Raw genomic sequence first — 22,765 nt, 5'->3', positions numbered from 1 at the left:
ATATAGGATTGTATTCAATTTATTATATTTCGTAGAAACCCATCACTTCTTGTTCAGCAACATATGCCACGAAAGAACTATCAGGTATACTCGTGAACTTCTTGTGTTGATTTGGTCGCTAGTGCGATGGATAATTTGTATGAAAAAAATCTTTATAGATTTCAGAATTGAAGTGTGGTTTTTGTAGCACACTCTCATTAATGAAGAGTGGAATATTTCTAATGTTCTTCGGTCCATCATTTAGTTCGTTAATACCATTCCAAGCGGCTTTTTTCATGTTCGATGAGAAATATTTTATGTTTGAATGAAATTGACTTTCAGTCGATTTTATGAGGTCGTTATGTGGATTTTCTGCCGCTTTATGGTGTTGGTGTTGGTGTTGGTGAGTGTCTGATGGGTTTAAATGTGATCCTGCTCCTAAAATTCTGAAACGGCTTTGTCGTGAATACACCACCTAAGATCTCTTGTTCATCGGAAACGGAAAGCTGCGAATCCGCACGACAACGCACGAACGATCCAAACACATGGATCGGTAGGAGACCGCGTCCACTTGGCCAGTATCGTTCGTCAGTTTTCGTTCGACTAGATGCAAATTGTGAACCGATCCCGTTCTGCTGGGATTTGAATGCGATCTAATTCGAAAATAGTTACAATAATGTATTGAAATGTGTCTTTTCTCATTCGAAAATGAAAAAAGTGGTGGTCATCGTCGATTTGAAGATCATGCCACGAATGAGTAAATTCACCGAACTCCTTCAATTTTGCGTAAATGGGATTCACCCACATTTCCCGCTTTCGTCAGTATCGTCTGTGCCTGATTAGACGATGAATCAAAAGTGATAATTCCGAAGCGAAAAATTCTTTATCAGAATAATTGATGAACCCGTTCCAAAGAACCAACTCACCTACTACGAATCCGGACGAATACTGAGCAATGGACGATGGGCATGCACGATTTCGTAAGAACGGCATTCGCACGAATTCGTTGCTTCGCAGTTCTCAGCTTTCCGCTCTCAGTGGACGAGAGTTCTAATGATACCAACACTAAGTTTTTTAATGAAATCAGGAATTGCCAATTGAATTTCTATATTGCAGAAATTACACAACAACAATGGTTGCACAATATTTCCAACTTGTGCTCTATTGATTGATTACCACTATTGTTTACTGTTCTAGGATAGCGAAGATGGACAGATAAAGCAATACGTGTTAGGTATGTTAAGTATCCATGAAGTTTATTGTGAGATAAAAGCCAGACTCAGTTTGTGTATTATAATCGAGGATTGGGAAATTGGATGTTCACTTCCTCTGTTTTTTTTTACAATTTCGACATGATTGCGAAAATTGAATATGGTTTACAGCAACTCTTCGGTTCAACATCTTTGTTAATGACATTACATCATTTTTAGAAAATTCAAATTTCCTGATGTTCGCAGATGTCCTTAAAATTTTCAGGCCAACAGATTCATTGGACGTTACTTTGTTGCAACGTGATTCAAATAGCTTGGTGAGGTGGTATATTAAAAACAATTTACACACCAACAATGACGTAAAAACAAAGGAAAAATCTTTCTATTATCCCATATATGAACGAGTCAAATTTAGGTTTTCCTACTTCCAAAATGAAAAAAATATCAAAATGTTATCAAAACATTTCCAACACGTATTCAATCAGTATCATTACCGCTGAAGAGTCCTGGGCCTAAAAAAGAAAACTTTTTTTTTTTTCGTAGAAACTTGGCTTTGTCCGTCAACATAATCTCCATCGAAAGCCATCCAATCATTACAGCTCCCCTCTAACATTCCAATACTACTTTTGTGAAACGATTCATTTTTGCCACAAAATAGGCCTCAGTTTCAGAAATAACCTCTTCATTTGAGCGACGTTTCTTACCGGTGAGTATTTTTTTGAGGTTTTCGTAAAGCCCGTAGTCGCTGGGAGACAAATCTGGCAAATACTGTGGATGTGAGAGCAATTTGGAGCTCAATTCATGTAGTTTCACTATCGTTCTGATTTACTTGTGACTTGATGAAAGGATATTTCAATCTTTGCCATATGTGGATTTTTTTTTTAAATTTCGGCCTTCAAACGCTCCAGTAACGCTAAATAATATTATCCGTTGGTGATATTTCCTTTTTTGAACTAGTCGATGAATATTACACTACGTTTCTAAAACACTTTCCAGCCGACTGTTGTGCTCTCAGGCGCTCTCCATTGAGAAGACGATTGTTTTGATTTTGGAGTGAAGTGATGGATCCATGTTTCATTCATTGTCACATATCGATTCAAAAACACAATCATCCTCATCAACTTGTTTTGCAATCTCTTCAGAATGGAGATATCAGACGAAGCCTCTCATCCCCGGATGCCTGAATTATATATGATGGCAGGTTTGAACATCGTTTTGTAGATCTTAGTTTATTCTTCAGGCTTAGTTTGGATCGTCTATTGATCAGAGGGTACAGACATTTGATCCGACCATCGATCTTTGCCTTCACGGTTATGAAGTGCGGGTTTCAGGTGAGCCTATTGTCTATTAGAAGACCAAGGTACTTTACCTGCGCTTGCCAGTCGATCTCCCTTCCCCTTTTCTGTCCGGAGAAGATATCGTTCTTTCCATAGTTATCACCTGAGTCTTGACCGGGTACATACGGATCTTCCATTCGAGGTACCAGCGCTCAAAGTCCCGACCCATGGAAGACGAGAGGAGAGCCGTGTTGTCGGCGTAGAGAGATATTTTTACACGCTCAGACCTTGGAAGTCACTGGTGTAGAGATAGTACCGCTTGGGAGAGAGCACGGCCCTCTGTAGTACTCCAGCGAGGATCTCTCTGTTATCAAGCAGAGATCCCTCTACTCTAACCTGAAAAGTTCTGTCTTTTTTTAGGAAAGACCCAATCCACAGGATCAGGCTCCGAGGCAGGTCGAACGCGACTTTTTTATGCAGAAAACCTTCGTGTCATACACGGTCGAAGGCCTTCGAGATGTCTGATAAAACGGCATGAACTCTGCGATTTTGATTCAAATCTGCCATGGTGTTTTCAACCAGACTAAGTACCTGTAGCTTAGTGGAGTGTTCTCTCCTGAAGCCACAAACTCATGAGTAGAATATCATGGAATTTCAAGGTTTTAAGTCAGTACTAACTGAAAAAACGGTGAATGCAAAAAGACTAGTACCATCTATGTGTTAGGCCCAAGCCCATGCAGTATGAATATTCAATTGAGAATCAACACTAACCTGTAAATTGACCAAGCATGGAGATCTTCACTGGCAGTTCCTCCAGAAAAAGCTCGAGAGTCAGGATTAGAGGGAACTGAGTATTTCCTCTCCATTTCGAAGCCCTGCGAGCCTCCCCCTTGCGAGGGAGTGCGACTCCGCACCATTGCTCACAGCTATCTTCTTTCTGTAAAAAAAATATATCAACGTCTTGAAAATCACTGATTGTTTTCAAAATTGAGATTTTAAAAATTGACTATCAAATCAATTTTGACTATTTTTTCAACGCATGAAAATGATTAACAATTTTGATTAACATACAAAATTAAATGGACTAGATCTGTTGAACTGAATGAAGTGAACATAAATCGGTGTCTATAATAATTTCAGTTTACGAGTATATGTCCTTAGAACGACATGCTCAATCAACAAGTAATTTGCCTTAGGAAACACAGGAATTAACCTCAGGGGTCCATTCTTGGTCCATTCTTTCGTATATGAATGATCTGACATCGTTGAATATAATGAAAAAGTTATTCGCAGACGATACCACAATACTATGGCACAGTAAAAATACTCCAGATCTCCACAAGATTATATCTTCAAATATCGGGATTATCAAGTAGCGATGCTGATCCCTTATCTTTAAATGGAGTTCTATTGATAACTTTCCAATTTCTATCAATGAAAGTGGTATCGAGAATGAATTGAGCACTAAATTCTGGGATATTATCATCGATAACGAGTTGAGATTTGAAAACCACATCACAGCGCTCACTTAAAATATTTCTTTGGGTAGTTATGCGGTAAGAATATTTTCTAAAGAAATGGGATACTCTGCAGCTGAATCCGTTTACTATTCACTGTAAAACTCACACTTGGGATATGGAATTCCAATCTGGGGACTATATTCTAGAACCCATATGAATTCTGTGTTTGTACTCCAAAAAAGAGCGATACAGTATCTCTTCAAAATGAAACAAGACTACTGTAGGCCTATATTCATCATAAATAATATTTTGACAGTGGATGTCATTTTCATATCAGAAACGGCTTGTTTGGTAAACAAGTATGAAGATGAATTTCCTTGGCTTCCCTCTAACCACTCTACTCGTCAGACTGACCATTTCAGACTACCAATACCCACCTTCCACTTACTGAAAGCTCAGTAATTTACAACGGCCTGAAAATATTCAACCACATTCCAAAATACGTTAAATATATAGAAAGACCCTTCAAATTTAGAAAATCAAAGTTACATTTTCTGATAGATCCTATTATAGTTTGAACGAATTGTTTGATGATAACTTTCACTAACACTACTCTGGAATACATCGTATCCTAAGTTGATGTAAGTTGCCAAATTAAATCATAAGTTCATTCAGATTCTGCGATAACACACCAATTTTACGTTTTGTGTAATTTTCCTCGTGATTTTTATATTTCATTTTTTTATCGCCACATTCTAGACATGTGGACACTTTCTTTATTGTGGTAAACATCTTTTTTAGAACATTTCCATATGTATATATGTGTGCATATGTACGTATAAATATTTTTATAGGTTTTCAATTATATTGACTTAGTACATGCCTGTATACATTTTTTTGTATACATTTATAATTAACTCTTATATCGGATTTAGCAACTTCTTAACCAATATATCATCAACCAAGAGCAGATCTACAGAAACGCTACTGCAATGCATTGTCACAGGCTAAGAAAAGATATAATCATGATTTGAAGATGAAAGCAAATGATAAATCAAAAACTGTATGGAAAATTATTAATAATTTGAAAGGACGTTGTAAAAACAATATACCTATTCCAGATGTCTGCCTCGGAAATGACTATTAGAGAACCATTTTCGGTAAATCAGCATGATCTGGATTATCTAAAGTTGAATATGCCAGTGTCAAAAAAATCGTTTTTTGAAGCCAGATACACCTGTAGATGTTGAAATATTGATTGGTGATTTAAAATCTTCCAACTCAAGTGGATTTGATGAAATATCAAACAACCTAGTTACTAAAAAATCGTATGCAGGCTTATGTGAACCATTGGCTTTTCTCATCAATCTTTGTTGAACAAAAAAGGTGATTCTGATGACTTTTCCAATTATAGAGCCATCAGTTTATTATCAAGTATCTCTAAACTCATTGAAATGGACATCGCTAATCAACTCCCATCATTCTTGTGGAGTCAGAGACTGTTATCCAGAAATCAACATGGATTTTGTTAAAATATGAGCACAGAATCTGCTCTGTGTGATTTTCAGAAATGTCTTGTAGACAATATTGATAAAGGAAAATATGCTCTGGGTTTATCCATTGACTTTTCAAGAGCTTTCGACTTAGTCAATCATAGGCTTTTATGTGTTAAGTTAGAATCGTATGGAATTATTTGAATCATATTTAAATGGCACAAGTCAGGTTGTTAGACTGAATGGAATTCTGAGTAGTTACCGTGAAATGAATAGAGATGTACCTCAAGGAGCTGTATTGGGACCTTCATTGTTCAATATATTTGTGAATGAATATAATCCGTCTGATGGAAAGAAACCACGATATGAAAATAGTGTGTTATGCAGACGATACCAGTTTACTAATTTTTGAAGAAAACATAGACATGCTACTGAGTAAAACTGAGAAGATTTATGAAGATATCATTCGTTGTTCTGAAAAGAATTGTCTGTTACTGAATCACAACGAAACAGTCACAGTATTTTTGGGCGCTCCAAACAAAGATCACCTGTGTTATTCAAAAATACAGAAAAACAAGTAACTTGTAGTGATGAGGTGAAACTTTTGGGAGTAATTTTCGACAAACATATGCAATGGTCAAGTCATATAGAACTATTGTCTAATAAACTGAAAACTAGTTGCTAGAGCATAAAGTATATGAAAGACCACTGCAGGAAAAATGTCTTGCTTACGCTGTACTTTGCACATTCTCACTCCCACATGAAGTATGATATACTGAATTGGGGAAATAGTGCCCATATGAATCAGATCTTCATTCTTCAAAAATACGCAATTCGAATTATGGAAAGTATTGATATGATAACCAGTTGTCGTCAATACTTGATAACTCTTGGTGTATTAACAGTTTACAGTTTATATATACTGAAAGCTTGCACTTATATCTATAAGAATGAAAATAAGTTTGCAATAGATAACAATCATTGCTATAACACTCATCATAGAAATCTCTTGCAGCCTGATTTTTATAGCAGATCTCTGTATCAAAGAAATGTTTATTGTATTGGTTGTAAGCTCTATAATATTCTTGATGATCATATAAAATCATCCCCCAATGTTCACATTTTTAAATCAAGACTGAAAAAGATCCTATTTAGTGAGTGTTGTTATTCCATAGACGATTTCTTTTCCTGATAATAATTTTAAACTATATAAACTATTTAATTGATTTTTTTATATATACATGTATATGTAAATTTGTATTGTTGACATGTCTTTGCTCAATGTAATTATGTAACTGAAATATTGACGTTTTTAAATCATTTATGTAACCTTTGTGCGTTCAAATGATGAAATAAAGAAATATTATTATTATTTTTATCTTATTTACACACGCTTTGTCAGTAATATTCCTTCTTCTGGAAAATTACTGGCTAAAACCTTGGCTAAAACCACGAAAGGCGTTGGATTATACCCGACAGGAGTCAGTGCAGGATTATTCACTGAAGTTATTCCTGCATATGCTGTTGCCGATACAACTGGTGGAATCGGTTTTCAATTACTGTATCACACTTGCAGACCGGTTTGGGACTGCTTGGACACTCGTCAGTGCAAGGTAGTATCTATCATCAACATGAAGTCGATGATTTCCGATAATTGAGAATCGAATTCCTTCCAGAGTATCATTCCTTAAACTTTGCAGAAGTGAACAACAAACATCATGTTTGTCAACGCCCTATCTGCCTGTGAACGAGGTAACCAACCGCATATCTGAAATTTGCCCAATTCTTTCGGCAAGGAAGAAAACTTCACAAAACGAGTGGGCAAGTCATACATAGGTGTCAGTTCATTAACTCACAGTGTAGATAATATGAAGACTGGCCTGAACGAATTGCTCTTTCAGTAGCAGGGGAGCCCACGATGCAAAATGGGGATTTACTCGAGCATCATTGAGACATATTAGGTTGCAAAGCTTAGATGATGAGAAGAAGATGGGGGAAGTGGCTATACATTTTTAAATATGTAAAAAAATACTGCTGCATGGACATACTCGAGCGCATAAGATATTGATAGCATCAATGTCCTACGTATTTTTAATAATGTTGGTATGTTAATCTGATCGTTTGCATGATGTGGGTGGTTGTACGTAAGGGTTAAAAGTTCAAAGAAAAAAAATTTATCTGAACGCGTCAGATTTTTTAAGGGGGTGTTGAGTGCAACAAAAAAAAGCTCTCATTCAATAATCTGACGATTTCGATCTGACGCAAACTCGCGGCGATTATTATAATGTGCAAAATTCAAGTCACCATTTTGAAATACTCAAGCGCGTCAGATTGAAATATGTATGGTTCATCTTCATATTTTAGACGTGCTGTCTCATAATCTGACGATTATCTAGAGGGATTGGCTTAATCTGACAAAAACAATATTTTTCTTTTATTTTTTTAATTCATTGAGTTCAATCAACTGAAGAACTCAGGAAATAGCATGCAAATAAATAAGTGTATGTTTTTTAAGTATAATACTTGTATTTATAAGAAAATATTTTTTTTTAAATGCTAAAAAAAATAATTTTTTACAATCAATTGATTAAGAAAAGAGAAATGAAATTTTCTATGTTTTTTCCCACTTTCATTTGTAAGTAACGTTACTGCAGTTTCGTCCTATAAGCACATTTTCAAACTTATATATTGTATAAGTTTGAAAATGTCGTTATAAATTGTATAAATAAAAGTTGTTAAAAACATGGAAAGTTTAATTTCTCTTTTCTTCATTATGATTTTCCACCACATCCATCAATTAATTGATTAATTAATCATCTTCAACACGAACGAGTCTCTGTGATCAGCTGTGATGGCAATAGAATTCAGAGTGGGAACGGAGTAAGAGAGTAACATATAGAGAAAAAGTTAATAGAGAATACAGGAATAGAAACTTGGAAAGGGAAATACAGGTATCACACAGCTGCACGCATTAAACTTTATCGACGATTTTTTGTTATTTCGGCTTGCGGAAATCGTCAGATTATATATTTTTCGTTATCCTTGAATTATTTCCTTCAAAATGTCGAAATGACGTTATTTTTTACAACTTTGCTGCCCTCCTCTTTCTTTACGTCACTCTCAAATTGTCAGATAACTGGAATATACACTTTTTACCAGGTAATTCACTCACCCTAATTTATTCTGACGTGCTCGAGAATTTCTGATGATCAATTTTTTTTACTAATCTTATCCTTTATTCCTCACAGGCTCATATTATAGATAATTCGAATAATGAATCTAACAATGGTATTTCAACGATCAATAATTCGTGTCAATAACGGTGTAACTAGCCATGAAAACTTAGGAGATAATTTGTACAATTTATTGATTATTGCCATATCAAGATTTGATTGATATTACTCAAGACACACCTGCCAAATGGTTAACGGAATAATAATAGTTGAATATTTGTGAATAATAGACATACAAAACGCGACTCATACATGAATAGGCAACAGATGGTATGCGTTGTGTAGAAGACGTACTTTTATTGTTCTACTCAGAGCTGAATGGGATGTAATTGCTATATCATAACATATATATCTAAAAAAAAAATCAAAAATTTCGAAAATCATTGCAGGTTTTGAATAAGCTAGTGAGAGATTGTATCGAAGTAATTTCTAACTTCTTATGCAATTGTAAGTTAAGCGGAATTGAATTGTGTGCGGAGAGATTGAAAGAATCCAACGTCATACACAAGTCAAAAAAAAATTCTCGGACAGTCGTTAGGAAGTCTTGGCTCCTACCGAGCAACGTCTAAATTGGTAGCAAATTGCCAAAAACGACTCTCTTCAATAGAAAGACTTGACCCTTGCGGGTTACAGTGGAGGGTCGAACAGACCAACTCACTTTGGATCTAACCTAACCTAACCCAATTTCGAACTTGAAACATAATTTCTGTTACTGAGACATTTGAAAAAAGAAAATGGAGGCATTTTTTTTTCGCTTCAAAATATCTAGAATTATCAATCAACATCAAAATTTCAGATATCTAGAATACTAGTAGAGCATGAAAAGAGCATGTGCTTCATATTATGAATCTTTCTGAGTTATAGGTGAAGTTATTTGTATTTTGATATTTATTCGAGTCGATTTTGAATGAACTTTGAATAATTTTGAAAATAATTCCAACGATACGAACTATGGAAGATGTATACTACATTTGCGAGTCTACAACTATCACGAATTCCTCTTTCTATCACGAGACATTGGTCTGAATCGAACAACTAGGTATTATTTTGCTATATCTTATTATTGCAAGATGGAAATTCTTCGTATGGAAGTCATTTTGTTTCAGAAAGAAAGTTTCGGAAAAAAATTCTCCAAAATGTTTATGACCTCCTTTTCAATGAACTTGTTTTCTTCACTAGTTTGAGAAAGTTTTTGTTCACATATTTATCGTATTCTAATGGTCAAATTTTGGATCTTCCGTTGCCACCGCCATCCATGCCTTCTATGATCTAGTGCCTCAAATTTACATAAGGTGATGTCTCCGACTCTTAGCTGGAGCTGATGATTCAGTTATACAACCCCAATATATTCAATTTTCCGTCAAAGAGACAGTTGCCATTACAATTCCACTTCACGAGAAGAGGAGGAAAGAGTTACTCATGAAGGTTTTATTATTATCAACACGCATTTATTAGCGTCACCTGTATGTATGTATATATGTATGTTTGTTTGTTTGTAACTCTCACGCTCGGAATTTGTATTTGACAGAACTATCGACATTATTGCTTGATCTATTCGCGGGCAGATGGCGCTGTACATAACCCCATTGATATAATTCGAACTCACTTAACATGTATTTCTTCATTTGAAAAAAGCATTTTTTTTCATCAACACGCGCGCCTGCTGTCTTATTTGTAACCCTCCTTTGCGCGCCTGCTGCCTTGGGCTTGGTAGAGTAGAGTATAGTAGAGTACTTTATTTGACCATTTTACATACAGTTGTACATTTATGGCAAATCACAAATACAGAAATCCTTGATCAGAGATAAAATTCATCTACTATGGAATAAGTATAAGTAAAGAATATAAGTATGAATAAAATCATAAATATAAAAGCTTTCAAATATGTCGCTAAAATTAAAATGTAGGTAAGTTGATTTAATGAGGCCTTTCGCAAGTCAAAGATCCCGCCATTTCAATATATTCCTCTATATTATAAAAACAGTGTTGGAGGAGAAAGCTTTTGATAACAAATTTAAATTGAGTAAGGTTGAGCCACTTCACAGATGTATGAAGATGATTATAAAGATTTAAGTTCAGTGAATATCTTTGACTGATAGTCAGATTATGTCCCCAAATGAGAATACCATAAGAAATAACTAGGTGAAATAATCCGAAGTAGGATCTTTTCAGCGTCATTAAGGTGACCACATCGTTCAGTCGCCTCAAAACGAAGAAAACAGTAGAGAATTTGCTGAGCATAGCTTTGATATGATCAGACCAGCTCAATCTATGGTCAATAGTGAATCCTAAAAGCTTAACACTTTTAGATTGGGGAATATTGCGATTGGAAGATACGCTCATATTTTGAGTTTCATCTTCATTCAAGGTGAGTTTGTTAGCAGCAAACCAATTGTAAGCTAATGTTTTGCTATTTTTCAACATTTGTTGCAACAATGTGCTCTAGTAAAGTGTTTACTAGAGCACATTGAAGTTATATGATTTGCAAACAAGATACAACATGCTGGTTTCATGAGACTGCATAGGTCATTGATGTAGATCAAGAACAATAGTGGACCTAAAACGGATCCCTGAGGAACATCATGCTTCATTTCTTTGAGGTCTGACTTTACGTTGTTCAATTCAACAAATTGGCACCGATTTGTTAGATGAGATTGGACGAGCTTGAGAACTGTACCCCGGACACCATAGTAGCTCATCAAAATACTATGCGATACACAATCAAATGCCTTAGTCAGGTCACATAATGTCAAAGATGAGTGCTTTCCCTGATTAAGACCTTCGACTATGTTCGACACTAGCTAATTTTCAAGCTCCCTTTCCGGAATCGGAAAATATTAATGGTCATTTTTTTAAACAATATACGGCTGATTGATCCCAAAGTTGAGATAAAATAAATATAGTTTGAAGAGACTAAAAAACGCGCTTTTATAGCATACGAAACTGAAAAATGAAAAATAAATATAGTTTAAAAACTAAAAAACACGCTTTTAAAGAACATCGAAATAAAAAATAATTTTTTTATTTAAATAAGCTTAAAACAATAACGAAGGGAAAAAACTTGCATTATTGTAAAGAAAGTGTGGGCGCTGTGTGCCATATTTTTTATATATCAAGCACCCGTCGCTTTTTTCCCAATTATACTAGTATTTTTCGTTCTTCATTGTGTTAGGCTTATTTAAAAATAAATAGTTTCAACTTTTCAGTTCGATGTTCTTCAAAAGCGTGTTTTTTTGTTTTATGAACTATATTTATATAGATGATGGCCTTTTCCTGGTTCTGCTGTATGCCATGAGCGCTTACTTCGCTTGATTCGTCCGCCATGGCTTCTCTGAGTGGAACGCATCCGAAACGTCCAATTTTCCATAATTCTGGCGCATGAATCAGGTTGAATTTGACCAATGGCATGGGTTATGTTGGCTTTAAGGATCGCTGTGATTTGTACCTTATTTGCATACACTTGCAATTTAAGAAAAAGTCTAACGGGATCAAATCGTACGATCGCTGTGGCCACTTCACATCACCCCCACGTGAGATAACTATGCCCTCAAATCGCTGTTGCAGAATATCCGATGTGGTTGAGCTGTGTGTTACGTAACGCCGTTCTGTTGAAACCATATGTCATTGGTGTCCTGATCCAATAAAGACCAGAAGACGTAGGTCATCATCAACCTATAATGCTCGCCGGTGACAGTGATGGTCTGGCAAATGTCGTTTCCGACATTTAAATAAACCAATGACGCCACCAGGCCAAAATCCACCTCAAATAGTGACTTTTTCGGGATGCATAGGACGCTAATGGATCTCATGTGTATTAATATCGTCTCAAGTTCGTTTGTTCACGTTCCCATCCAGAAATGGACCTCAACGCTGAAGATATTTTTTCGATGAAAATAAGGGTGAGTTGCCAACTGATCCAGAGCTCAATTCAGCGAACACACGTCGTTGTTTATGGTCGTTCACATTCAGTTCCCGGGTTAGTTGAATTTTGTACTGGTGTAGGCTCAATAGTGCAAAATTCGCAAAACTTTGGTCTGCGAAAAGCCGAGTAAAATTGCGAGTAAAAAGCGACGTAAAATTGACTGCAGACTCTCATAGACAGACAGACGACGTACGGGTGTTGGTCGATCGTTTACTGAATCAGTGGACTCAAATTTATCCAACACATTGCGAATAGTTTTCATGGTAGGACGATTATGACCACCGTAAAATAGGCGAAGCGCCGGTACGTTCGCGTTGTCCGAATAGAACACCCATTTTGATAAAACAATTCTATCATTTGCAAGTGTTGTGGAATGCAATGTCCGTCTAAGATGATTTGACAAAATAGTTCAATTTGACAGATGTGGCTTCAACAAGATGGCCGTTATCAATTGTCATAGTTCAGAAGTGCCTGTTGAAAGACTAATTATTAGATACATTGAAACAATGACCTCTTACTCATCGAAAATCATAACAAAAAATTATCAACGTGTTGGATATTCAGGATATCATGAGTAGTAGGTCCCAGCTCGACTTTTTTATCAACTCTGAACCTCGAAATATTTCTCAAATGATATGACATATTCCTCTCGAAGCTGGAATCGAATTGAGTTATTTCCCTAATGTACAATGCACATATGTCTTGTTAATGTATAATTATAGCTAATGGAGCACCATTTCTCATCATGACCAGACTGAATAATTAATATCCCGCTGTAGTTTTTATAATGGAGCACCGTATGTAGGTCAGATTACTCTCCAATTAACCGGTAATTGCGGCAACTTCCATTATTTTGAAACCAATCACATTCAAGCGAAAAAATGTTTGTGAAATGTGTCGGACACATCCCAGTTTCGTAGAAACTCAAACGAAGATATGAAACGATTGAGAGAATGTATATTTTTCTTTTTTATTCTTTCAAAGTCATGAAGATACAGAATGATAACTTCATCAAGTCATCAAAGTGATCTGTATTCGCATGTGGAGTCCATTACTCAAGATTTCAAAATGTTATTGAATCACATTTATTCGGGAATTCGAAGGATTCACTTCCCAAGGATTTCCAAGAATGTTTACGACTTCGATGTGTATTTGAGAATTAATTCAGTGAAATCATACCTGTGGTGACTCAATACTATTTCGAAACTGAAATCTTTCACATCCGTATCGCAGATTGACCTTATAGAGACAATGTTAATAATTTTCAATGATAGGTCAAACGTGCAGCTGAGAAAAACAATTTCAATTCTGTCGCGGAAAAGATATTGAAGTATATTGGATGGAAGTGGAAGAAAATCAGTTTTGAAAATTTTTCCACGTTTTGAAATAGTTATTCACTGAACTTCAAATTGCTCACTTTTTCTTCAACTTTTTGTGTTGTAACTTCGAAATGAAAATAGTGATGAAATTCCTTACAAAAGAACTGTGATAAAACTGTTTTCAGCTTCATGCAGACAAGTTAAAAACCGTGAGATGACAGTTTTTTTTTGAGAAATTGTTTGACTGTTTTCGTAGAAATTTTTCACTTTTTTCATTCCGAAGTTACAACACAAAAAGTTGGAGAAATAGTGAACAATTTGAAGTAGAGAACGGAAAGATATTGGTGTATGTTGAAAGAACATTCAAGTTGAAAGTGGAATAAAGGCAATTTTAAAAACTGTTCTATATTTTAAAATACTTATCGACAACACTTCAAATTGATCACTTTTTCTTCAACTTTTTGTGTTGTAACATTGAAATGAAAATAGTGAAACAATTTTCCACAAAAGAACTGTGATAACACTGTTTTCAACTTCATGCAGACAAGTGGAAAACCGTGATATCAGTTTTTTTTTTTGAGAAATTGTTTCACTGTTTTCGTGAGACATTTTTCACTTTTTTCATTTCGAAGTTACAACACAAAAAGTTGAAGAAAAAGTGAACAATTTGAAATAAAAAACGGAAAGATATTAGGAAATATTGAATGAATATTCAAGTTGAAAATAGAATAGAGGCAATTGTAAAAATTTTTCTACATTTTGAAATAGTTATTCACTGAACTTCAAATTACTCATTTTTTCTCCAAATTTTTGTGTTGTAACTTCAAAATGAAAATAGTAATGAAATTCCTTACAAAAGAACTGTGATAACACTGTTTTCAACTTCATGCAGACAAGTTAAAAACCGTGAGATGACAGGTTTTTTTTGGGAAATTGTTTCACTGTTTTCGTGAGGAATTTTTTCACTTTCTTCATCTTGAAGTTACAACACAAAAAGTTGGAGAAAAATTGAACAATTCGAAATAAAAAAGGGAAAGATATTGGGAAATATTGAATGAATATTCAAGTTGAAAATAGAATAAAGGCAATTGTAGAAATTGTTCTACATTTTAAAATAGTTATTCACTGAACTTCAAATTACTCATTTTTCCTCCGAATTTTTGTGTTGTAACTTCAAAATGAAAATAGTAATGAAATTCCTTACAAAAGAACTGTGATAACACTGTTTTCAACTTCATGCAGACAAGTTGAAAACCGTGAGATGACAGGTTTTTTTTGGGAAATTGTTTCACTGTTTTCGTGAGGAATTTTTTCACTTTCTTCATCTTGAAGTTACAACACAAAAAGTTGGAGAAAAATTGAACAATTCGAAATAAAAAAGGGAAAGATATTGGGAAATATTGAATGAATATTCAAGTTGAAAATAGAATAAAGGCAATTGTAAAAATTGTTCTACATTTTAAAATAGTTATTCACTGACCTTCAAATTGCTCATTTTTCCTCCAAATTTTTGTGTTGTAACTTCAAAATGAAAATAGTAATGAAATTCCTTACAAAAGAACTGTGATAACACTGTTTTCAACTTCATGCAGACAAGTTGAAAACCGTGAGATGACAGGTTTTTTTTGGGAAATTGTTTCACTGTTTTCGTGAGGAATTTTTTCACTTTCTTCATCTTGAAGTTACACCACAAAAAGTTGGAGAAAAATTGAACAATTCGAAATAAAAAAGGGAAAGATATTGGGAAATATTGAATGAATATTCAAGTTGAAAATAGAATAAAGGCAATTGTAAAAATTGTTCTACATTTTAAAATAGTTATTCACTGACCTTCAAATTGCTCATTTTTCCTCCAAATTTTTGTGTTGTAACTTCAAAATGAAAATAGTAATGAAATTCCTTACAAAAGAACTGTGATAACACTGTTTTCAACTTCATTCAGACAAGTTAAAAACCGTGAGATGACAGGTTTTTTCAGGAAATTGTTTCACTGTTTTCGTTAGGAAATTTTTCATTTTTTTCATCTAGAAGGTACAACACAAAAAGTTGGAGAAAAAGTGAAGAATTTGAAGTAGAACAGGGAATGTATGTAGGGGTGTATGTTGAATGAACATTCAAGTTGGAAGTAGAATGAAGACAATTTCAAAAACTGTTCTATATTTTGAAATAATTATTCACAACACTTCGAATTGATCACTTTTTCTTAAAATTTTTTGTGTTGTAACATTGAAATGAAAATAGTGAAAGAATTTTCCACAGAAGAACTGTTTTCAACTTCATGCAGACAAGTGAAAACCGCGGTATCACAGTTCTTTTGTGAGAAATTTTTTTCACTCTCTTTATGAGAATTTTTCTCTATTTTCATTCCGAAATAACAACACAAAAAGTTGGAGAAAAATTGAACAATTTGAAATGAAGAAGGGAAAGATTTTGGGAAATATTCAATGAATATTCAAGTTGGGAATAGAATAAAGGCAATTGCAAAAATTGTTCCACATTTTAAAATAGTTATTCACTGAACTTCAAATCACTCACTTTTTCTCCACCTTTTTGTGTTGTAACTTCGAAATTAAAATAGTAATGAAATTCCTTACAAAAGAACTGTGATAACACTGTTTTCAACTTCATTCAGACAAGTTGAAAACCGTGAGATGACAGGTTTTTTTGGGAAATTGTTTCACTCTTTTCGTTAGGAAAATTTTCATTTTTTTCATCTTGAAGTTACAACACAAAAAGTTGGAGGAAAATTGAACAATTCGAAATAAAAAAGGGAAAGATATTGGGAAATATTGAATGAATATTCAAGTTGAAAATAGAATAAAGGCAATTGTAAAAATTGTTCTACATTTTGAAATAGTTATTCACTGAACTTCAAATCACTCATTTTTTTCTGAAAATTTTTGTGTTGTAAATTCAAAATGAAAATAGTTATGAAATTCCTTACAAAAGAACTGTGATAACACTGTTTTCAACTTCATTCAGACAAGTTAAAAACCGTGAGATGACAGGTTTTTTTAGGAAATTGTTTCACTGTTTTCGTTAGGAAATTTTTCATTTTTTTCATCTAGAAGGTACAACACAAAAAGTTGGAGAAAAAGTGAAGAATTTGAAGTAGAACAGGGAAAGATATTGGTGTATGTTAAATGAACATTCAAGTTGGAAGTAGAATGAAGACAATTTCAAAAACTGTTCTATATTTTGAAATAATTATTCACAACACTTCGAATTGATCACTTTTTCTTCAACTTTTTGTGTAACTTCGAAATGAAAATAGTAAAAAGATTTTCCACAAAAGAACTGAGATAACACTGTGTTTAACTTTATGCAGACAAGTAAAATACCGTGGTGTCACAGTTCTTTTGTGATAAATGTTTTTCACTATTTTTGTGAGAATTTTTTTGTAAGAGCATGCATGGATAACTATTATATTATTATGCACAAGCAGTACAATCGTACAAAGAGCTTATAAATTGATTGGAACAGTTGAAAGATTTAATCGAGGCATATCATTCATTTCGATAGTTGATATTGAAGTAGAGTTTTCCCTTCTTCACTCAATCTTTATACTGTATATCACGTTTCATTTTTGTGGTTTTCTGATAGATAATGTCCAAACTTGACATGTTTCAGCGCATAGTAATTTAAAAAGTGAAGTAATATTAAAGAATATGAGTAAAACATTAAAAAATATCTGAATGTTCATTTGTAGAGGAAACAAACTTTTGCGACCTGGAATGGAAACAAAATAATGAACAGTTCGAACAATAGGTGGAAAATCAATGATAGCAAAAAATTAAGAAAAATTATGAGAGTTCAAAAATGGAACAAATGGAACACTAGTAGGAAATGAAGTTCAAAAACCAAGTTATACTCCACAAACTTCCAATTTGTAGTGTATACACTACAACACTGCAGCCGTGTTAGGAATCACACGTTAAAAGGTAAGACCTCGTTAGTCCTAACTCGCACAAGTTTCTCAACTTCTGAGAGTTATCGTTCGTATGGGGGCGACAGCTGATTAACGGAAAAACAGATTCAAACAAATTCTGTGATCTGATGTAATGATATGATGTAATATAATGGAAACCATACCAACAGCAGCAATTAAAATATTGGTTGATGACTCATAATGAGAAGAGCAGACTGAGAATTCACCGAGTAAGAAGGGTAACTTCTCGTTCGCAGCATTAAACACGAAGACTGAAAAACGAGCAGTCATCTCAACAACCAGCTTGTCAGAAACACTTGGTATTTGGACGGGTCCATATTTATACGGTGAGACTTTTCTACAAATGTAAGCTACCTGCACACAATCACACGTTCAGAAAGGATGGAGTGTACTCTACTATATGATCTTTCACAGTGGAAGATATGTTAATTTGAGGCATGGTATTCGTTGCATTGATGAACCAAACAGTGATATCGATACTGATCTTGGAACGGTGTGGAGGATTGAAAAAACTGTTTAGGAATATATCGGCTCTGTATCATTATCAGAACATTCAGGAATCATAGGTAACAAAAAAGCCGATGAGTGTGCCAGGTACGGGTCATCAACTATAAATACAGGTTCTGAATCTGCTGTGGAAGTAGCAAACTCTTTGAAATGGGTACCGTAATTAGGAACCATAAAGGGGACTGGAAAAGAAACCTCAGGAAAACTTTTATGCTTACAAATGGATGATTTTGGTGCACACAATGCAAAAAGGGTGGATCAGAAGAATAAGTCAAACATTCAAGAGAGAATTGTATGAGTTGGTAAGGGGAACAAAGATTTTTGGGATGAATGTCATGAGAAAATTGAGGAAAAACGCCATGAGTCCGTGAAACTGCAGTGTTTTCCAGAGAATTGAAAGAAATGAGCAGGCCCAATGGCTCCCAAGTATCAGGAAGAGTAGATTTGTGTAACAATTGAAATTATATTCTATTTATGCAAATGACATTTATAATTACAAAATAAAATAATCACAAATATTCAATGTAGCCATCAAGCAATTGTCAGGAATTGGTCTGACTCTGTATGTAAATTGGTTTAGATATGTTTTGAAGTTAGAACATTTTGTTTTCGTTAATTGAACTGTCAGATTTTGATTTATTGTAACTGTTAAGGACATTTTCATTGAAACTATATTTTTACCAATCTATTCGTTCTCCTGTCCTTTGAGAGTAGTACCTTTACAACGGTTAGCTATGTTTGTATGTGACAGCAACTATTTGAATAGACATGAGCGAGTTTTCAAATTAGTATGATTGCAAAAGCAAATAATATTCGATAAAACCATTAAGCACCGTAAGCATGACTAAATCATAAGGATTTTCTCATGGGAGCATTGATTTATCATCAATATGTGATATCTCGGTAGTTTGAGTCACGTTCATATAAGGAATGTGGGAACTTTCATTGAATCCTTTGGGACATTCAAGACTTGTTTCCAACATTCACTGTAAACGGGTTGTGATCTATTGAAGGTTTCATGAGCGCAAATAACAATTGAGCGCTATCACCGCTATTAAAGGAATGAAAAGTTCGAATGCTACTTACTTTTTATTCGTTTCATTCGACATTTTCTATATCAGTTACAGTAAAACGACTATTTCACGATTAGTGACACTGTATTGAAGGTTGTTTGGTAGATAACTTGGAAGTTACTTTTTTCAAGATAACGAGGGTCAGCCTGGGAAAATCGGAAACCACGAGAAATGCAAAGGCGATTGAATTAGAAAAAACATATCAGTTCAGAGCTCATTCAATTGATATTTCGAATTTCAGGAAATTTAGAATAGTTTCGGAAATTTGTTTGAAGGTGATTGACAATGTTTCATGATGAATTTCATTAGTTCGGACTTCCATTGTCTGATATTATATGAAATAATTTGAAATCTCCAAAAGAATCAATACAAATGAAAAATCAAAACAGAATAGCTGAACATGACAATTATATTGAGCAAAAAACCTGAAATGAAAAACAGTGAAATAAAATACAAGGACTAACAGAACCACTGAACTGAAAATAAAAATAAAAATTGAGATATTCCAAGCCAAGTTACTTGTGAAGTAACTTGGCTTGGATTCTATTAATTTTAATTTTCATTTTCGGTCCAGTTGTTCTATTTTTACTTGTATTTTATTTCACTGTTATTCCATTTCAGGTTTCTTTGCTCAATATAATTGTTATTTTCAGCTATTCTTCTTTCAAGTTATTTCAGGGATTTTGAACCATTTCATATATCAGATAATGGAAGTTAGAACTAATGAAAGTTCTGGAAATATTACAAAAGAACCATAATTCGCCTATTCCGTTTCAATTTTCCTCTGACTTAATTTGGAAAAATATAAAAAAAACGCCAAATACTTTCAATTCGAAATTTTGTCATCAACAAATCATCAATTTCAATTTTTTCTTTTATCTGCTTGTGGTAACTCATAAAATGTTGCTAAAGAAGAAACCAGATTATCTACTGAGGAGAGATGTGAGATTTTCATCCCAGAATAAATCTCACACTCGCAATCAGAAAACTTTCATTATTCCTAGACACTCCTTCTCTCTATCCAAGCGCAGTTTTATATATAACTCAAATAAAAAATATAAGTGGAATGAAATTTTGCTTTAATATATTTGTTATTACCAACTGTTTTTTTTATTTTTCTCAGTTAGTTTTTACAGGGATTGCAAATCATTTAATATTTCATTTAATATCATGAAATATTGTCAATCACCTTCAAACAAATGTGAAAAATATAAAACATCACCCTGTGAATTAGGGCAATATTCCATTTATAATTTCAAGAAAAAATTAAAAGTTCATTTTGAATCAACTTGAGATTTTCTCCAACTGGAAACTGGAAAATTTTTTTTGCTGTTTCCTTACTGGTTATTGATTTCCTCGTAATATAAATCTTAGTCAAATGTTCTTTATACCCCAGCTAATCAATCATTCTAGTTCATTGTGATGTATTATATAGCAAAATTATTTCAGAGCTAACTTGTAATTTACATTTACTTAGTTTTTTTAATATGCTTTTTATTTTTTTCACTTGAAGTTAATAAGTTGTGCGTGAGCTGAACTTTGTCTTTCAACGGCAATCTTGTAACTTATGTACAATCAATAGAGACCATCAATTATTATTATTAATATTTAAGATACAATCAAATGATATAGATAAAATACTCTGTCTAATTTACACTTACTTAATGTATTGATATTAATACGACCAAGGTTTCGGTTTTCACACCATTCTCAAGTATTCTAACACTAACAGTGAGTAGTGTTAGAATACTTAGAATGGTGTAAAAACCGAAACCTTAGTGTTAGAATACTTGAGAATAGTGTGAAAACCAAAACCTTGGTCGTGTGGAAATTGGAAAGTGGAAATTAGACAAAGTATTTTATCTATATCATTTAATTGTAGATGAACTTCCACAAAATAAATGAGTTATCAATATCAAAAATTTAAGATACAAACTGTACATACATGTTGGGAATACGAAGTAACTTGGCCATAATACTACAATTCGATTATACTGGATAAAAGACCCCTTGAAGGAATGGGCATGCATTTCCTTTCAGCCCAACTTATCAATCGAAATATCTGAAATTGTGTTGAGAATGTATGTTTCTATTCTATAATAAGATGAATATAAACAACTGAATCATTTATACATTCATTGGTTTCAAATTCAATCCAAGAGACATTCAATCATGTAGGTATTCAAGAAACACTACAGAGTTTTCCAAAAATGCTACACATGTTCCGCTCTACAATAGATTTTTCATAGTGTCTGTACTAACATATAATATAACTCATCAGTTCGGACTTCCATTGTCTAATATAATATAAATTGATTTGAATTCCCTGAAAAAACATTAAAAAGATTAACCAAAAATAACAATCTTATTGAACAAAAAACTGAAATTACAAAGAAATAACGTACAAGCAGCAGCCAAACAAAAATAAAAGAAATTGAAATATTATTACAAGCTGAAAATTGAAAAATTAAAAAATATATTGACAAAAAATGGAAATTGAAATTCGAAAGATTTCAAAGTTATGTCACGACGTTTCCATTGTGGACCCACCCAACAAGCAATTTCGTATTTTATAATAGTTGCGGAAACGTTTCGGAGGAACAAATTATAAAACTGCATTGCTCCCCAATGTTTTTATAAAACAGCTATAAATAGGAAATTGGCACCGTTTTATAAAACATTATAGTCTTTATCAATATTTCGTAGGACCTTTCTCAAACACTACAAAACAGATTTATAAACATTTTGGCAGTTACCATGAGATTTTTCTAACACTCTTAAAAAGTAGTTTTGTAAAAACCTCTCTTACTGCACTTTTGCAACATATTTTGGCGATAAAATAATTAGAAAACAATTTTAAGAGTTTTTTAGTAGTTCCAAGTAAGCCTTATAAAATATAATACAGCTGAAAACGATAAAAATAAAATAAAAAAGTGTTAAAATTGTTTTCTTGAAGGCGCCAGAAGTAATTTTGTATTGGACACTAGGAAAATATAATAGATATGTCGCCAACTGAAAACTAACAAATAAAAAGTTTGAAGCCATTTTAAAATTTCACTTTTGTACTCATAAAACTGTTGAATACATTGTTTTTGTTTCGAAGATTGATATTTTTACTGGAAATGAAATTTTATTGACAAATATATAGCTTATTATTAGCAAAATTTAAGCGCGCCACTCATTTATAAGTATTTTCGGAAAAATTAATAATTATACAAAAATTCACTTTGTCAACGTATTGATTTTCTAGTCGCAAATCTAACTCCTTTGGTTCTAAATAATATAATAATTATAATATCTATGCACAGCTGTAAATATCACTATATATGCGGTATTTCATAT

At 33.5% G+C, this 22,765-nt stretch overlaps 1 protein-coding gene across 1 annotated transcript in view; it reads right to left on the bottom strand.

The window, feature by feature from the left end:
- LOC111515918 (ATP-binding cassette sub-family G member 8) overlaps positions 1-22,765 on the bottom strand; it is a 139,481-nt gene that overhangs the window by 58,141 nt on the left and 58,575 nt on the right. Inside the window, exon 2 of the mRNA XM_074180342.1 lies at positions 3,239-3,404. Coding sequence (XP_074036443.1) covers positions 3,239-3,384 — 146 coding nt within the window. The 5' untranslated portion in view covers positions 3,385-3,404. The remainder of the gene's footprint in view (positions 1-3,238; positions 3,405-22,765) is intronic.

This window comes from Leptinotarsa decemlineata, unplaced genomic scaffold (genome assembly GCF_025532065.1).
Source record: "Leptinotarsa decemlineata unplaced genomic scaffold, Ldec_3_MD MMD2_tig00026294_RagTag_RagTag, whole genome shotgun sequence".
NCBI classification, from domain to species: domain Eukaryota; kingdom Metazoa; phylum Arthropoda; class Insecta; order Coleoptera; family Chrysomelidae; genus Leptinotarsa; species Leptinotarsa decemlineata.
This window is presented reverse-complemented; position numbering and strand designations above follow the sequence as displayed.